This window comes from Callithrix jacchus, chromosome 19, assembly GCF_049354715.1.
Source record: "Callithrix jacchus isolate 240 chromosome 19, calJac240_pri, whole genome shotgun sequence".
Lineage (NCBI taxonomy): Eukaryota > Metazoa > Chordata > Mammalia > Primates > Cebidae > Callithrix > Callithrix jacchus.
The window spans coordinates 21,243,138-21,261,263 of record NC_133520.1 but is presented as its reverse complement, the minus strand read 5'-3'; the positions used below and the strand labels follow the sequence as shown (position 1 = coordinate 21,261,263).

Here is an 18,126-nt window from a genome sequence, read left to right as displayed (position 1 = left end):
AGAGAGAGGCCAGGAGGGATCCTTCCCTCTAGCCTTCAGAGACAGCTTGACCCTTCCAGCACTTTGAATTTGAACGCCTGGCCTCCAGAACTGTGAGACAAGGAACTTGCTTTGTTTGAAGCTTCCCAGTTTGTGGTTCTTTGTGATGACAGCCCTAAGAAACTAATACATAGGCTTTGCTCATCAAAATAAGATTCATGGAGAAATTTGCGGATGACAAGGCAAGGTGGATTGAGGAAGATATCCTTGGTAAAAGGAAATAGCATTTCAGAGTCACCCGGTTCCAATAAAGTGTGAAATAACTTGCTGTTAGGGAAATCACCCCATTCGCACTTTACCTTAATTTCATGAAAGATAGGACAGGTAAGCCTATCAACAAAGGAATCCTGTAACACCAAAACAAAGGACATTTCTTCAAGTTGAATAAATACATGATTGTAACTGTTTGTCATTTCCTTTTTCTCTTTCACCGAAAGCTGGTGAACATTTCAGGTACCAAAGCATGGGAAACCTTGTACCAGTGCTTATCAAACTCATGTGCACAGAGTCCCCTGGTGTGTTAAAATGTAGGTCCTGGCTTGGGGGGTCAGGGGATCTGCATGTGACCAGCTCCGGGGTCATGCAGGTGCTGTTGATTCAGGGAGGCATGTAATGACTCCATGCTCGAGAACTTTGAAAACATGGTTTTTAAAAAAAAAAAAGTTTATTATTCTTTCTCATGGTCATTTGAGCTGTAAAGTATTCTAATCCATGCCTGTGACTTGACTGCTGATGCTCTGATGACTGTCGCATCTATATTTCCGGTCACATCCTTCACTCAAACTGAAGACCTTATTTACAGCTCCTACCTAACTACACTTGGGTGGCCTACAGGCATCTGAATGCAACATGTCCTAAACCCAACAAATTACTCATGCCTTTACCTCTGTCTTCTATTTTTCCTGCATCTGCCTAAAAGAGAGCGTTAGAGCCCATTTTTAAGTTTCCCATCCTTACCTCCTGGGTCTATTTGGTTTCAAAGTTTTTTGAGCTGACTTCTTAACATGGTTTAAGTTACTGTTTACCCTAAAAAAAAGATGCAAAGGAAAGTTAAATTAAGGCCAGTTTGCAGGATTAAAAGGTAAGAAAATTGAGTTTCATTCCAAAGTTATTTGTTGCAGTGACTTGAGCCACTGTGCTGACTTACCTTGCAGCTTGCCACACAGTATCTGCACCACTGCCCATAGGCAGCTTCCACAGCACCTGGGACCGGCATTCATGAGGATGCGAGAGCCTCCTGGGCCATGATGGGGGTACTTTTCTGCTTTAGAAGAACAATTATATATATATATATATAATTATATATTTATTACTGTTATGTCAGTGGAAAGTAACAAAGAATTGGCCTACTAAGTAACTGGCTTCTCCACGTCAGCCTCTTCAGTGCATGTGATCCCAATGAGTGGGTCAGGAAAATCAAAAACCCAGTCACCAGCCTGGAGCAATTGTTGGGGAGTCTGTGCTGGAAATGTTAAATTTACAAGGGTCATGGTTCCACTGTGCCGATGTTTAATTCAGTCTTAGGTAAACCGCACTCCCATGGCACGCTGCAGAGTACCGTGATTAGCTTTCACTGCCTGTTCCACTTCCTTTACTTCGTATTCTTCCTGCTCCTCCACAGGTCATGTGCTCTTCCACTGCCCAAACCTTCCACCTCTCCTAACTAGCATTTCATCAAGGTTTCCACGGTTCACTTCCACCCTGACCATTGTACCAGAACTTTTTGTCCATTGAAGTACATGTCATCTGTCCTCTGCCAGCTCCTCATTGCTGTTATCTGATGACCCCCGGGGATAGTCCTTATTCAACAAAGTCATCTATCATATGGTCATGCTCTTTGCTCCAACTTTCGACTGATCCTGGGTGACTGCAGTGTCCTTGCAGAGGTCAGTCAACAACTCAACTCCACAGTTCTTTACTTTATCTCTAGTCAAGATGAAGTCGGGTCTGTTTTCCTGCCTCTTCAGATACTTCCCTGGCTGCTCCCTGGACTTTGTCACCTATCCCATTCTGACCACTCCAACTTCATCCAGTCTTCACTTTAAGAGCTTCAGGTTCCTGGTCCATCTCCTTGCTTTCTTCTTCTTCTTTTTCTTTCCTTTTCTTTCTTTCTTTCTTTTTTTTTTTTTTTTTAAGACAGAGTCTCACTCTGTTGCCCAGGCTAGAGTGCAATGGTATGATCTCAGTTCACTGCAACCTCCACCTCCCAGGTTCAAGTGATTCTTGTGCCTCAGCCTCCTGAGGCACTGGGATTGCAAGCATGCGCCACCATGTCTGGCTAATTTTTGTATTTTTAGTAGAGACAGGGTTTCGCCATGTTGGCCAGGCAGGTCTCGATCTTCTAACTTAAGGTGATCAGCCCACCTCAGCCTCCCAAAGTGCTGGGATTACAGGTGTGAGCCACTGCACCTGTCCCCTTTTTTCTTTTCAGGCAGTGAGCGTCTCCCTCTTCAGATAGGACACCCATGGCTTTTCCTTCCACGTCATCATCCTTCTTGGTCTTTCAACTACACACTCTTTGCACAGCTCCAGTCCTGGCTACCCACCCATCTGCCTTGCCTGCTATGCCGACAGAGCTCCTTTTAGATTGGTATCATTGCAGATGTATGGTGTCTGCTTCCAGCTGGGTACTCAGTAATACTTAGCAATCATTTTTCTTATCCTGGCCATCTCTCCCTTTCTACACAGCAGCTGTTTTAGACCTTCACATATCTCAAGTCCATTCTCACTCCCAGTAGATGACCAGCAGTAGATGTCAGGAAAAGATGCCATGTCTGCAAACTTGCTTATCTCATCCTTAATCCCTTCCATGTCATCTCAGGAGAAGGAAAGTCTCTCTTGTTTAAAACTCACCGCAGCCTTCTACTTCGGACTCCATCTCTAAAGCTTTAGGTCCACACTTCACCCGTCATGTCTGTTCCCTCCTGTCCCCTTTCCACTGGTAGCTTCCAGGCTTTGTGCCTTCCTCCTTGAACTACCTCTGTCTCTCCTTTCCCTCACAGCTAAGCTGCTGATTGTAAGAGCTGTCAGTACTTTTTGTCAACAGTGTCTTCCTTCATTCTTCAACTGACTGTAATTAGGATTTTGCCCCCGCCTGAAGTGGTGTTGATTTCACCAGGGATGCTGATGATCAGTCAGTGGAGACTTGGCAGCCTTTATCTTAGCTTCTCTTTTCATACTCAGCCCTTATAAGAACTGCTTCCCAAAATCTCCACTGTGTTGCCTTACAGGTATTTTCAACTTAATCTCTGAGTTTGCAGCTCATTCTTTTGCCTTAAAGTTGTTCCTCCTCAGAATCTTCAACATCTCTTATCTCAGTTTTTGTTATCACAAACCCTAAGCCTTTAATTCCTAAAGAAGGAATCTTTCTTTAAATGACTCCATTCTACCCAAATTCTAATGCTGTATCACAGCACTTAGCCTCTTCTGCAAGGAAGTAAGACACATTAAATGGATCATACAGTCAGAGGCCATACATCCGTGATTTTTTTCCCTGATATTTGGAAATCTTGAAAGCAAGACCACTGCTTGGGGAAGAAACGAGGAAGGCAGAGGTCACATCGTCTGCTGAATGTGGCTCAGTTTTCTTGAACACTCAAGGTCATCATTGACTGTCGACTGCTGAACAAAATGTGCTGTGCTATTATGGTCACTTTCTAGCTCATCCCCTGCTGTCCCAGCTCACAGTCCTACTTTAGTGTATACTTTTGATCTGCTGCACTTTGGGGTGTTAGGTAATAGAGGCTGCTTGAAGTGAATGTAAAACAAGTCACTCGGTTCCAAATGAGGTGTCTCCTGTAGAGTTAATCTCCTTTGGCTTTATGTTTGCTATTTCAGTGGCTTGGAGGCCCTATTTTTCTGGTCTTTATTTTGTCTGTGTTCCTGAATGGCTGTGTTCCTGAATGCTCAAGACTGAGTTCTAATTATTTGATACCTTTCCTCTTACCTTATTTAACATTTCTCATATGAAAAGTTAGAAGTACATGAGTAGGATGTATCTGTTTTAGACTTTCTATTTTGGGGTGTGGTCTTTCCCTTCAAGTTTAGTTCATTCTGCAGGAAACCCTTATCAGGTGAAGGTGATTATCATTATCACCTTATCAGGTGAATGTGATTAACAGAATTTTTTGTGATTTTGAGCCCTCAAGTTAACATTCACTATAATAAACACCAAATCTAATTAAAGCAGGCACAATTACTTAACCAATTCACATTTCGTTATCTTATGTAAACTATGCATTTTCCCTTCATTAATTAACTCTAATACGGCTATTCACCTATTCCTGGTAAGCCTTTTTGTAGTTGTTAAGCACTGTACACAACATATAAGACATACCACATGATATGTTGTATGTATGTCGTCCACTGTTAAGGAAAAAGAAAACCACAGATTATAAATACAAAATAAACCCATAAAACTAGTACAGATTCTACCATCTTCTGATACGGAGTCTTGGCAAGTGAGATCATCATTGCTGCAAACCGGCGATGATTTGCAGACATTGAACGCTCTGAGAGAACATGGTGCCATGCATTCCTGCCAGAATGATTTCTGTGAAATCTAGGTAACTAGCACTAACTGAAACTCAGGAAGTGAGTTGGATTTCGTCATCTACCAAGGAATAATTCATTGTCCTTTGTGATGCTTAGTTTTGTCTATGTTATCCAAATACGTGTATCACCACACAGAAAAAGAGCTAATGGACAGCTCGGCTGCTTACCTGCTGCTCCTGCCTTCTGGTATTGTTTCCTTCTTGACTCCTTTGCTAGGTCTTCCATTCTGGGGGGGCTGTGCATAGTAAACTTAGAGTTATTGTCTGATAATATCACCTTTTTTTTCAGTTAAGCTTTCTGTTTTGAGATCATTGTAGATTAATATACAGTTTTAAGAAAAAAATGCAGAACTCTCATGCACCCTTTTCCTAGTTTTTCCCAATGTAAAAAACTTGCAAAACTATTGCAGAATGTCACAACTGGGATACTGATGTTGACACAGATACAAGACACTTCCGTCACCACGAAGATCTCTCCTGTTGCCCTTTTATACGCACAGACTTCCTTCCTGTCGCCACACCTTCCTTAGCCTTTGGCAACCACGAAATCTGTTCTCCATGTCTATAATTTTGTCATTCTAAGAATGTTATATAAATGGAATCTTGCAGTTACAATTTTTTTAGGATTGACTTTTTCAGTCAGTATAATTCTCTGGAGATACATCCAGGTTATTGCATGTATTAGCAGTTTAATCCTTGTTATTGCTGAGTGGCATTCCTTGATATGAGTGTACCAAAGATTGTCTAACAATTTAGCTATTAAAGAACATCTGGGTTGTTTCCAGTTTGGGGCTATTACTAATAAAACTGCCATAAACATTCATAAACAGGGTTTTGCATGACTCTAAATCTTCATTTCTCCGAGATGAGTATCTAGGAGTGTAGTTGCTGAGTCATGTGGTGTGTTAAATGTTTAGTTTTATAAGAAACTGCCGACCATACAGTTAACATTTTACTTATGTTAAAATCTTCACCTATAGTGGTGGGTTTGTCTGTTTGACCTTTTAATTCTGTTAGTTTTTGCTTGACATATTTTACAGCTGTTTGGTGTGTATACATTCGAGATACCTATATCTTATTGATAGGTTTACTCTTCTGTATTAATAGTTATGTAATGGCTTTTTCTGTCTCTCGTTATTTTCTTTGTTCTGAAGCCTATTTTATCTGGTATTAATACAGCCAGCCCTGTTTTTCTTTGATTAATGTTTGCATGATACATCCTTTTCCATTCTTTTGGCAGCTCGTATCATTGTAATTGAAGTGAGTTTATTGTAGACGATGTATGCTTAGGTCATGCCTTTCAAGTCAGCCTTCAAGTCTTTGTCATTTAATCAGTATATTCATTACATTTAATGCAATTATTGATACTGTATGACTCAGGTTTGCTATTTTATTTCTCTGGTTTCTTTTCCAGGCTGCCTTCACTGGCCATATTTAAAGAATTCTGTTTGATTTACCAAGAGTGTTTTTGAATATATCTCTGCTTATAGCATTTTCAGTGGTTACTCTATGTCTTACTTTATATATACATAACTTATCATAGTTATATATATCATAGTTTACTATTGTCATCTTTTAATCCTTTCTTGTTTTAATTGTCTTAAGTAATTCCTTTACATATTTTAGAATTGTATAGATAATACTATTTTTCTTAAACAGTTAAACAGAATGAAGAAAACCCAAGATAAGAAGGAAAGCCTATTGTATTTGCCCATACTTTTGCTTTCCGTGTTCTTTCTTCCTCTCTGATATTCCAAGATTCCTTCTTTTATTATTTCCTTCATGTTTAGAGTAATTCCGTTAGCTTTTCTTTTGCAGGTAGATTTCTTGGTGATAAATTTCGTTAATTTTTTTTTAAATCAGAGATTGTCTTGATCTACCCCTTATTCCAGAAGAATATTTTCACTGGATATAGAATTCTGGGCTGAGAGGCTTGCTTTCTTTGAGCACTTAAAAAATATTGTCACTGGCCTCTGGCGTCCATTGTTTCAGATGAGAAATCTGCTGTTGAATTGTGTTGTCCTTATATAAATGGTATTATTTTTCTCTGGCTACTTTTAAGATTTTTTATTTGTCTTCAGTTTTCAGAATTTTAATTATGATGTATCTTGTCATGGGCTTCTTTGCGTTTCTCTTGTTTGGGTTCATTCAGCTTTTCAAATCTGTAGATGTCTCTCACCAAATTTAAGTTTTCAGTGTTATTTCTTGGAGTGCTTTTTTCAACCACTTTCTCTTTGTCCTCTCCTTCCAGGACTCCAGTGACATGAATATTAGATCTTTTTATTGTCCCCAGGTCCTTGAGGCTCTGTTTATTTCAGTCTTTTATTCTTTGATGTTCAGATTGGACACTTTATCATTTTGTCATCTAGTTCACTGATTCTTTCCTGTCACTTCTATTCTGCTGTCAATCTCATCTACTGGACTTTTTATTTTGGTAGTTTTATTTTTCAGTTTTGAAATTTCTGTTTGCTTCTTCTGTATATCTTCTAGTTCTTTGCTGAGACTTTCTAGTTCTTTGCTGACAATTTCTAATTTTGTCATTTGTTTCAAGCATGTTGGTGTTACTTGTTGAAACATTTTTATAATGGCTGCCTTAAAATATTTGTCAACTTGTTCTAACATTTATCATCTTGACATAGGGGTATGTCTATTAGCTTTTCTCTTTCAGTTCAAGGTCCTCCTGGTTCTTGGTATGATGAGAGATTTTCAACTGAAACGTGGACATTTTTATACTATGTTTTGGGACCTTAGATCTTCATTTAAATCTTTTAATTGGCTTCCTCTCTTAGACACTACCTTATCATTGCCATCATGTCTAGATTCTGGAATCTAGAAGTTCAGATTCCCCACTTGTTCCAATTGACACACGAGAAGAATTCATCTCATTACTGCTGTGTAAGGATTAGAATGTTCTGGTCCCCCTTTCCCTGGTGACCTCCACTGACACTGTGGCAGGGGCACAAAAATGCTCATTATCCAGCCAACAGAGATAAAAGCCCTAGCTCCTTACTTGGTCTTTCTGACACCATCTTCGTGGGGATATTGATAGACTTGTTTATAGCCTTGCAGGGGTGGAAGTATAGGCTCCCCATTTGGCCTTTGCTGGTGTAGGTACAGGTCGGACCATAGTTTTTGCTGTGGTGCTTGGCTAGAATCGAGTCATTATTATTGTAAGAGTTTTTCTCTCTCTTGCTGTTCTGCCCTTTTTTTGGTCCTGTGGCTAGAAAGAGCAAGCTTTCACTAGGACGTTTTTTTGCCTGCACTCATTGGCATTTCTGGGTTGCCACCTTGTTCTGTTCCAAGCCTAGGATGTAAGAGGCATAAAGAACCCAGGGAACTTTGTTTCAAATCATTCCTTGGGCCCTGAAATCCCTGCTACACTGGCCTTCTTTTACTCCACCCTTTCAGAGTTTTTTATATTTGTTTTCTAGGATTTTTTTTTTTTTTGAGTTGGAGTTTTGCTCTGTCACCCAAGGAGTGCAGTGGCACAATCTCAGCCCATTGCAACTTGTGCCTCCTGGGTTCCAGCAATTCTCCTGCCTCAGACTCCTGAGTAGTTGGAATTATAGGTACCCATCACCATGCCTGGGTAATTTTTGTATCTTTAGTATAGACGGGGTTTCACCATGTTGGCCAGGCTGGGTCTTGAACTCCTGACCTCAGGTGATCCGCCCACCTTGGCCTCCCGAAGTGTTGGGATTACAGGCGTGAGCCATCACGCCCAGACTTTTTTTAGGGTTTTCTTTTTTTAGTTGTTTCTTAGTGAGAAAAATAGGAGAAAGTACTTCTACTCCATTGTCCTGGAAGTGGAAGTCCACCTGGGCTTTAAGGGTAATTATTTTGCACATCAAATGTGACAGTGATGGGTCATGTTGCCCCTCTTCTCAGCCCTGTGAGGATAGTATAACCCACTGCCTTCTAACGTTTGGAATCAAGACACCTAGTTTCTTTATAAGCCTTTTTTCCTTTCTTTCTTATTGCTTTTACAATCTTCATGTTTATTCTGCAATTTTACAATTATGTATTTACATGTAGGTTTATCCTTATTTATTCTTCTCATGATTCAGTTATTTTTTTTATTTGAACAATCCTTTAATCCTTTAATTTAAATTCTATAAAATTCTCAGCCATTATTTCTTTTAATATGGGCTCTCTACCCCCATTGTCTTATTTTTTTTAATTCTAAAATTCCTGTTAGACCCATGTTAGATCTTTTCCTTCAGTCCTCCATATCTCCTAAGTTCTTTCATGTGTTCTGTCCTCTGCTCTCTGTAATGCCTCCTGGTAATCTCCAGGTTCTATTCTGATTCCCTAATTCTCTCCTCAGTTTTGTCCGTTTTGCTCTTTAACCTATCCATTGAATAACTAGTTCAGAGGCAGTGCTCTGTCACCCAGGCTCCGTGTAGTGGCACAATCCTAACTCGTTGCAGCCTTGAACTCCTGGACTTAGTTGATCTACCCCTCTTCAGCCTCACAAGTAGCTGGGATTACAGCTGTGTTCCACCACATCCGGCTAAGTTTTTTATTTTTATTTTTTTTAGGAACAGAATTTTGCTGTGTTGCCTAGGCTGGTCTTGAACTCCTGGGTTCAAGCAATCCTCCCTCCTTAACCTCCCAAAGTTCTGATATTACAGGTATGAGGCAATGCGCCCAGCCTGGAATTTTTTAATGCTAACAAAATTCTAATAGCATTATTTTTAGTTTGATTGCCTATAACCATGCAAATATTATGAGAAGTTGAATAGGCTCCATCTCTCAGTGGTGATTAACATAGTTTTTAAGAAACAGGTGACAGAGCTAGGGCAAGTGTCAGTAAAGGAACACACTATTGGAGCTTAATTTGAGGAGGGAAAGTAGCTATGATTAGGGAGTGCTTGGTCTGATCTGGAAAAGAGTGTGGAGGTGACATTTTCAAAGGTGTAAACAGGGGAGCCAGGAATACAGAGCAGAGCCTTTGAGGCCACAGAAAGAGTCAGGCAGCAGTGGGGATTAACAGCTGTGGGTCAGGAGCAAGGGTGAGGAGTGGACTCAGCAGCTGAGTGAAAAAGGGAGAAAGTTAGTGTTCCGGTACTCCTGGGCTCCCAAGCTATGCAGAACTACAGTTCTTTGCTAACAGAAAAAACAGAGTGAATTCCTATGGGTAATACGAAGTTACTGATACTACATCATGCTAATTAACACTTTCCAGGATTTGGAAATCCTTTATTTCCACTTCATAAAAAACAATATCCCAAATTAAATATATTACTATGTAAAGAAGAAATTATTCAGTTTGTCATTGAATCAGGCAAATTTCACACTTGAAGTGCTGACCCAAACTTGGCTTGAGCAGTTACAGATTACAGATGAGGGAATAGAAGAAAGACCACATAAATCTGCAAGTGCAGACAAAACTTACCTGTGTTCAAACAGAAGAAAGAAGCAGACTCTTCAGAGTTAGGCTTATCCTTTTGTACAGAAAACACTTGAAATTTCTAAACTAAGTTTGCTTGCAACTGAATACGCATATTTCTTTGGATAGTGGCTAGATAAAGGATAAATTTTATTCATTCCAAGAGTAGTTTTCAAATTCGAGCTTGAAAAGTAATTATTCAAAGAGCACAGTTTGGAAAACCACTGAATTAACATGTCACCCAAATACCTAAAATCCTTAAATGTGAAAAGGTAAGTCAACATGTGTATTGTCATTTTACAAGATACTCAGTTACCTCTTTTTCCTGTTACATTAACAACTAAGATACTAACTTTTATGTTTATGATCTAAGAAGAAATTCATAGCACCATTTTGAGGTTATTTTCACAGTCTCTTTTTATCTTTCAGATTTTTTGTTTAAGTTCTTGGTTATTGGGAATGCAGGAACTGGCAAATCTTGCTTACTCCATCAGTTTATTGAAAAAAAATGTAAGTGACATAAAATGGTCATTCTTCTGTGCATGTCTCCTTAGAGTCTTCTCTTGCTCAGTTTTGTTTACAGTAAAACTTACAACGTTTTTCCATGGTAAAAAGTAATAGTTTAAAAGTATTTTAAAGGGTTTTGTTATTAAACTTTGGTATTGTCATTTTTTTATTAAGTTAGCATTTCAATTTAACAATGGTTCAATACATGGTTACTTATACTGTACATTTTCCAGAAGCTAAGAGATCATATAGTGATGTTGAAGAACGCAAAGGCATTCTCTGGCAGGAATCCCATTTCCTGACAGCAGCCAGAGAAGCTCTAGGCATAGATTTTGGATAAAATAACAACGTTGGATCCTTACAGTGGCCTTCTGTTGTAGTTAAGGCAGTTGCTGTCATCAGTTCTGTTTTATAGACCAGGAACAGAGCTCTTGACCACACATCCCATCTTTTACCATCGACCCTCACTGTTTTGGTAAGGGAGGTTGAATTTTTTTATTTCAAACTATGTGAGGCCTTGGAAAACTGTAGAAGACTGTAGGTTTGAAAGGCCCTTAAAATAAAAAAAATGCTTTTATAATAATGGAAAGAATTGTGGAGAAAGACCTGTCTAGTTAGTGGCAGGTGGGCAAAGGCTCAAAAACAGAATGTTTTATTTAGTTAAGTGCATGTTAAGGAAGTAAATGTCAGACACCATAGGTGGGTAAAAAGGAGAAAGAGCCAGTATAGGGTGTCTTGGCAGAAAGCTTTGAAGAAGCATAAAATTATAGGAATTTACTCTGCTACTTCCATTTTAATCAACCAAGAGCTTGTTGGAGCCTGTGTTTAGTGACATAGACCCAGTGTGGCTTAGTCACAGAACCAGTCCTTACTGAAATTAACAAATGTTCATTCACTGGATAGTTTATTTACAAGTTGCCAAGACTTAGAAAAGAATACCCACAGGGTACCAGTCCAAGTACCCAGCTTATATAATCATTCTCTCCTCAGAGAACTCTCCTTCAGGGTCCTCCCCGCAACTCCTCAAAACAGTGATGAAGGGAAGTTCTCTCATTGTAACCAGGATGCCCCTGGCCTTTAGTTACTGTCTTTTGAAGGATTTTACTCTGCATTTTGCCTGTTATTTTACTCCTAATGGAATTTCCATACTAGTTCTATACTGTCTGGGCATGAAACAGACTGGCATAGTCACTGTAACCATTTACCCTCTGCCCTGTAAATAATAAAGCCAGTTGCCAAGTAGCATCCCTGATTTCTGGAACAGTTAAATTTTGTTTTGCAGTTACAAAATGTAAACTAGTCAGTGGACTGAATAGCTGTGTATTTGATTTTAGCTTCTCTGTTCATCATCACAGAAATGTTCTTTCACAGGCCATGTATTCCCGCTAGGTTTAGCAAAATACTTATTTTACCTGTTTCCTGCCTGTTCAAACAGTTCTAATTTCTTAAACGAATTCATCCCAAATCATTCCCATAGAACATACAATGAATGAAAACTCAGACACTTGTAGATTGCATAGGGTTTGGGGGGTGTGTTTGAGAGTGTTTTGTTTTGGGGTTGGTTGTTTGAGGGTGTTTTTTCTTTGGTTCAGTTTTTTTTCCGCCTTTTCCCTTTTTCCCTGTTTTTCCTTCCTTTCACTGTTATTTCTTTAGAATATTTAACTATTCAAATACAGTACTTGGAACTGCCTCCACCTCACTACTTACTGAGTTCCAGACCTGTCACCACTGAACATTATGCCCTGAATGGTACCCTGGTATGTCAATAGTCCCGTCTGTGAGGTCTTAACAGCGCACAGTTGGATGCAGTTCAGATATGGCAGGGGTACCTTCAGGCATAGGCTTTTAAATGTATGATTTGTTTAGGGGTTTTGGGAAAACATCTTTATGTCTCTTTGAGAGTAGGGGCTGTGTGTATTGTCTTTAAAACTAAATGCATCTTCTCAGTGGAATGCTGGAGAAATGAATAGCTGGAGTAATGTCTGTTCTCCATTGATGTGACTCTTGGTTTTAGTGTCACTTATTTAAATCTATAAGCCTGTTAATGTTCTAAAATTAAATGTGCTGTTCTTGTTTTTCTTTTTTAGTCAAAGATGACTCAAATCATACAATAGGAGTGGAATTTGGTTCAAAGATAATAAATGTTGGTGGTAAATATGTAAAGTTACAAATATGGGATACAGCAGGACAAGAACGATTCAGGTAGCTTTTCTAACTTAAAAAATATTTGAAAGTTGGATTTAAAATAATTGATGATATTATCTCAATATATTATGTCTCACCCCCTCCCCAACACACCCTTCCTTGTCCTAATCTCAGAAACTTCATTTTTGGAAACTTTGATTGACAAGACAGCTCAAATTCAGGTTAGCTCTCTACAGCCTGGATTTACTAAAGAATACAGTAGGATCTCAGAGCAACTGCATCATAATTTGGAGGCTGACCCCTTCTCAGGAGGATGTGGCACTGTGTATTGTACAGTATGTTTCTAGATTAAAATCAGAGCAAGAGCTTGTTTTTCTGTTTCTTTTTTAAAGAAGAATTGTTTAAAACCTCTTGTGAGGTTGTATTTTGTTTTACATTAACTAGAGCATGTTCTGATGTTTGATACACACTCCACAAAATATTCTCTCCACACTTTTATTACAATAGTGTCATAATTGAGGCTCAGAATGATACTGCAAATAAGGTTACATGTTTAGTATTCTGTATCTACTAAAGCAAGAAAATAGACTAATATTTAGTTTTGTGTTTCGCACAGATGCACAAAGTCAGAACAGATATTCATAGTTTTATAATTCAGTGAAATAAAATCCACCCCATTTGTAAACATTTCACTTAAAGTTGAGTATATATCATATATTAAGTAATTGAAGTTCGGCTGGGCACAGTGGCTCATACCTGTAATCCTAGCACTTTGGGAGGCCAAGGCAGGTGGATCACCTGAGGTCAGGAGTTTGAGACCAGCCTGGCCAACGTGGTGAAACCCTGTCTCTACTAAAATACAGAATGAGCTGGTTGTGGTGGCAAGTGCCTGTAATCCCAGCTACTCTGGAGGCTGAGGCAGGAGAATCGCTTGAACCTGGGAAGTGGAGGTTGCAGTGAGCTGAGATTGCGCCATTGCGCACTAGCCTGGGCAACGAGCGAAACTCTGTCTCAAAAATTAATTAAATAATTGAAATTTAATGATTGCTTCAAAAATACCATAACCACCTTTAATCACCATTGCTTTTCTGGAAGCATTGATTAAACGTGATGGATTCAATTAGACATTTATGTCTTTTCCCTTTCAGAACCCCATTGACATAACTATTAAGTAACTAAAATTGCATTAACTCAAAAAGGCCAAGATTGGGAGAGTACGTAATTATGATTGAGAGATTTAAAAAAATAGTCTTAAAAAGATAGGAAGTAGATGGTGTTCTGATAGCATAAGGATTTCCACCCTAAGTGCTGTAATGGGGAAAGCCGTTTCTTCCTCCTGGGTCCCAGAAAAGGTCAGGATTTGGAAGCATCAGGTTCTACGGGAGGTAGAGGTTACAGAGGTTCATGTGTACACATGAAATAAGGTCAGTCTTTTAAGTTGAAATGGGGCCTAGACTCAGGGTCATAAGACCTACCTGAGGGCATGGGGTCAGGCCTCAAAAGAGGGAAATTAGGTGAACGTGAAAGCCTCTGGTCCCCAACCCACCTCCCCGACCTCTTCCCTGGTCGCTGGCAGCCAGGTACGTGTGTCCCAGACAGGAGAAATGAGTAGTCAGCAAAGAAAGGCTTGAAGGTACCAACATTTTGCTCTCCCAGTGAAACAGCCCAATCTCTATTCAGTCATCTGAAACCCTCCAAACCTACGTGCTCCACCCACACGTAAAGAGCTTCTTTTAGACTTTTTCTTTTTTTTTTTTCCTTTTTTTTTTTTTTGAGATGGAGTTTCGCTGTTGTTACCCAGACTGGAGCACAATGGCACAATCTCAGCTCACCGCAACCTCCGCCTTCTGGGTTCAAGCAGTTCTCCTGCCTCAGCCTCCCAAGTAGCTGGGACTACAGGCATGCACCACCATGCCCAGCTAATTTTTGTATTTTTAGCAGAGACGGGGTTTCACCTTGTTGACCAGGATGGTCTCGATCTCTTGACCTCAGGATCCACCCGTCTCAGCCTCCCAAAGTGCTGGGATTATAGGCGTGAGACACCGCGCCCAGCCTAGACTTTTTCATTCCTTGCTCTTGATGATCAGGCAGCAGTTTGAAGAAAGTTTCTATAGTAAAAGAAAGAGCCCAAAGTAAAAAAGGTAGAACTTTCAGGGAGTAAGAAAAACACACTACAACCACAGTATCCTCAGAAAGAAGAGCAGAGATTGCGTTGAAGTATGTCATAAAAACAGTCACACTTAAAAAGAGTAATCAGAATAATATGTTAAGTAAACTCGTGAAAAATGGGAGAGATGACACAAAGAATCATCCAGAATTAATCCAGAAGATAGAGCACCTGACTAGTAGGAGTTCCACAAGAGAGAAAGCAGAGGGAACAAGAGAAGAAAATGTTTCACTGAATGAGATTCCAGGTTAATTGACCCACCTAAAATCAAACGTAGTAAGGAAGAAGTCCACACCAGAGCATGTCACGTGAAATTTCAGAGCACCAGAGATGAAGTAAAGAAGATCCAGAAGGGTTGCAAGAGGGAAAAAGCAGCCACATATAAGGTGTGAAAATGGAATTGCTTTGGACCCTTCCACTGCAACATTGGAAGCTAAAAGAAATGGAAGCATTGCCTTCAAAACTCAGGGTGAAATAATTCACCAACCTAAAATACTAAACTTAGCCAAACTGTAAGTATGTGAGTAAACGCTGAATACCATCAGATATGCAAGAATGAGGAGGAACCCAAGATTATCTTTCTTAGAAACTTCTTAGAAATGTACTTTCTTAGAAAGTTCAGGAGGATATACTTCACCAGGACAAGGACATGAACCCAGAAAGAGGAAGATGAAGCCAGCAGGGAGATCCAGCTCAGAATGGCAGAAGTCTAGGGGGATGGTGAGGGAAGACCAGGACAGCAGACAGTATGTGATGGCACTGCCATCCTGGGAGGACCAGGGAAACAAGTGAGGGTCTTTGTAAGTGACCTCACGACGCCGTCAGAGCAGGGAAGAAACAGCTCTGAAATTCATAGCTTCCTAAGCCTTTTGTAGAAATGAGAAGAAACTGTAAGATCCATGAGTATGAGGGTTTTTGAGTTTTCTGTTTGTTTCCCTGGTGCCCAGAATAGTGCCTAGCACATGGGGTGCAGTATGTGCTCTTTTAATGACTTAATTAAAGGAAACCTAGTTACTGGAAGGAGAGAACTCACCTTGCCTGTGAGTAGCGCTCCCAGAGAGGAGTGAGGCAGGAGATGGCTGTGTTTAATTTCCAGACTTTTAGTAACATTTCACTTTAAAACTATATACATGTATTATGTCGGTTAAAATTACTTTTGCAAGAAAATTTACCATCTCAAAGTAGTACTCTCAAATGTGTAAATTTGTACACTTGAATAATTTGTATAAGAAACCATTTGTCAAAAGACAGTGCTATAAAATAAATTTGAAAGTAAAATTGTGAGAAGTAGATATGATATAGCTTATCTTGAATAGAACTCTTCAAGGTTTGAGAATTCGTTAGAATGATTCACACACCTCAGGAAAAACATTTTTACTGGCATTTGTCGGTTTGTTAGATAGGCATCAATTCAGGCACAGCCCAGTGGAGGAGAGTGAGGTACGGGGACGGGCCATGCCGCCAGCATGCCCAGGAGCTCTCTGAACCTCATCCTTCTAGGTTTTTTTGTGGAGGTTTTACTACATAGGCATGATTTATTAAAGCATTGGGCCCCATTGCACCCAGCACCTCCATGCCGCCACCAGCCCAGGAGCTCTCTGAACCTCATCCTTCTAGGTTTTTTGTGGAGGTTTTACTACATAGGCATGATTTATTAAAGCATTGCCCATTGATGATCAACTCAATCTCCAGCTCCTCTTTCCTCCCCAGAGGGCTGGGGTGTGCTCTCGCCACATGGCAAAGGCTCCCACGGCCACAGCCGCTGTCCCAAGGCTCTCTAGCCTGCTCCTCTTCCTGCAGTTACCTCCTTGGTTTATGAAAGACACCTTTATCACTAAGGAAATCACAGGGGCTTGGAGCTCTGTGCCAGGAACCTGGGATGAAGACCAAATATGTTTTTTTTTTTTTAATTAGGCCACAGTTAAGTTCTGGAAATGTCTAGCTAGCAGAGGTCCAGGCCTTGTGCTAGGCACCAGGATCCTCATGGTCAGTGACACAGCAGAGCCCTGCTTCGTGGACAGGAGGCAGGCAGCCAACACAGAGACAGAGAAGGAGCGTCCCACTGAGTGGGATGGTGCCACCCAGGACACAGCACCCTGAGATAGACAGGGGGTCCACTAGATGGGGGTGCTTGGGGAACATTGCTGAGGAGAGAGTGTTGAATGAAACCTGAGGGACAAGAAAAGCCAGCGGTGTGACAAGCCTGGATGGGAGTGGCAGGTGCTGGGAGCAGGGAGGAGAATGGGGCCCAAGGGCCAGGTACAGTGAGGAGGTGTCCTGGCGTGGGTCTTGATGAGTTAGGCTGCTCTGAAGAATGGACTGTGGCCCCATACTCAGGGACAGTGGTGTGGACAGACAGGATTTGCTTGGTTAGGAGACTGGACTAGGCTGGTGGAGTGAATGTGGAGATGGACAGAAGGGAGTTGGAGATGGACAGAAGGGAGTTGGGGATGGACATGGAGCTGATTGGTTTTAGAAACAGGGTGGGTGGTGATGCCCCTTCCTAGGCCAGGACGAGCCTGGAGGGTGGGGCCAAAAAGAGTTCTGTTGTGCATTTGTTAAATTTAATGTGTTTATTGGGCAGTCTCATGGAGATTCAGAGGCAGCACTTGGATCTGAGCTGGAGAAAAAATTTGAGTCAAATGTTAATAGAAAAGAGAGCCCAGGACTCAGCTCTGGGGAATTGCAATCCCAGCAGGACAGATTCAGAATGACAAGAGCCAGAGAAGTGGCTGGTGACCGGGAGGAAGAGTAGCAGAGTGCAGGGTGCAGAGACTGCAGGAGTGAGGACAGAGAAATGCCCACCATCTTTGGGTGCACAGAGGATGGGGACTTTGACTGGCTTTTGGGGAGTAGCAGAGATGGACACCAGGTTGGGGGTGAAGAAGTGGAAGCTGCAGGTAAAGAGCTCTTTCATGGTGGCTCACGCCTGTAATCCCAGGACTTTGGGAGGCTGAGGCGGATGGATCACCTGAGGTCAGGAGTTCAAGACCACCTGGCCAACATGGTGAAACCTCATCTCTACTAAAAATACAAACATTAGCTGGACATGGTGGCAGGTGCCTATAATCCCAGCTACTCCAGAGGCTGAGGCAGGAGAATCGCTTGAACCTGAGGCGGAGGTTGCAGTGAGCTGAGATGGCGCCATCGCACTCCAGCTTGGGGAGCAAGAGTGAAACTCCATCTCAAAAAAAGTTGGACGAAGAGCAGACTGTGGGACAGTAGCTGAAAGGATTGTGCAGCATATTTATGTTTTGTGGTTTTTAAGATGGGTGGTACTAGAGCCAATTTATTTTGTTTTGCTAATGGGAAAAATCCTGACC

General features: G+C 40.9%; 1 protein-coding gene across 3 annotated transcripts in view; it reads left to right on the top strand.

Moving 5' to 3' along the window:
* Nucleotides 1–18,126, top strand: part of RAB4A (RAB4A, member RAS oncogene family) — a 32,868-nt gene that overhangs the window by 4,196 nt on the left and 10,546 nt on the right. For 2 of the 3 annotated variants that reach the window (XM_008985291.5, XM_002760573.7), the window contains exons 2-3: nucleotides 10,414–10,494; nucleotides 12,579–12,693. The exons of the other annotated variant lie outside the window; for it this stretch is intronic. Coding sequence is in view for 1 of the 2 variants with exons in the window: in XM_002760573.7 (XP_002760619.1) it covers nucleotides 10,414–10,494; nucleotides 12,579–12,693 (196 nt within the window). In the remaining variant the exon portion in view is untranslated. The remainder of the gene's footprint in view (nucleotides 1–10,413; nucleotides 10,495–12,578; nucleotides 12,694–18,126) is intronic. 3 annotated transcript variants of the gene reach the window in all.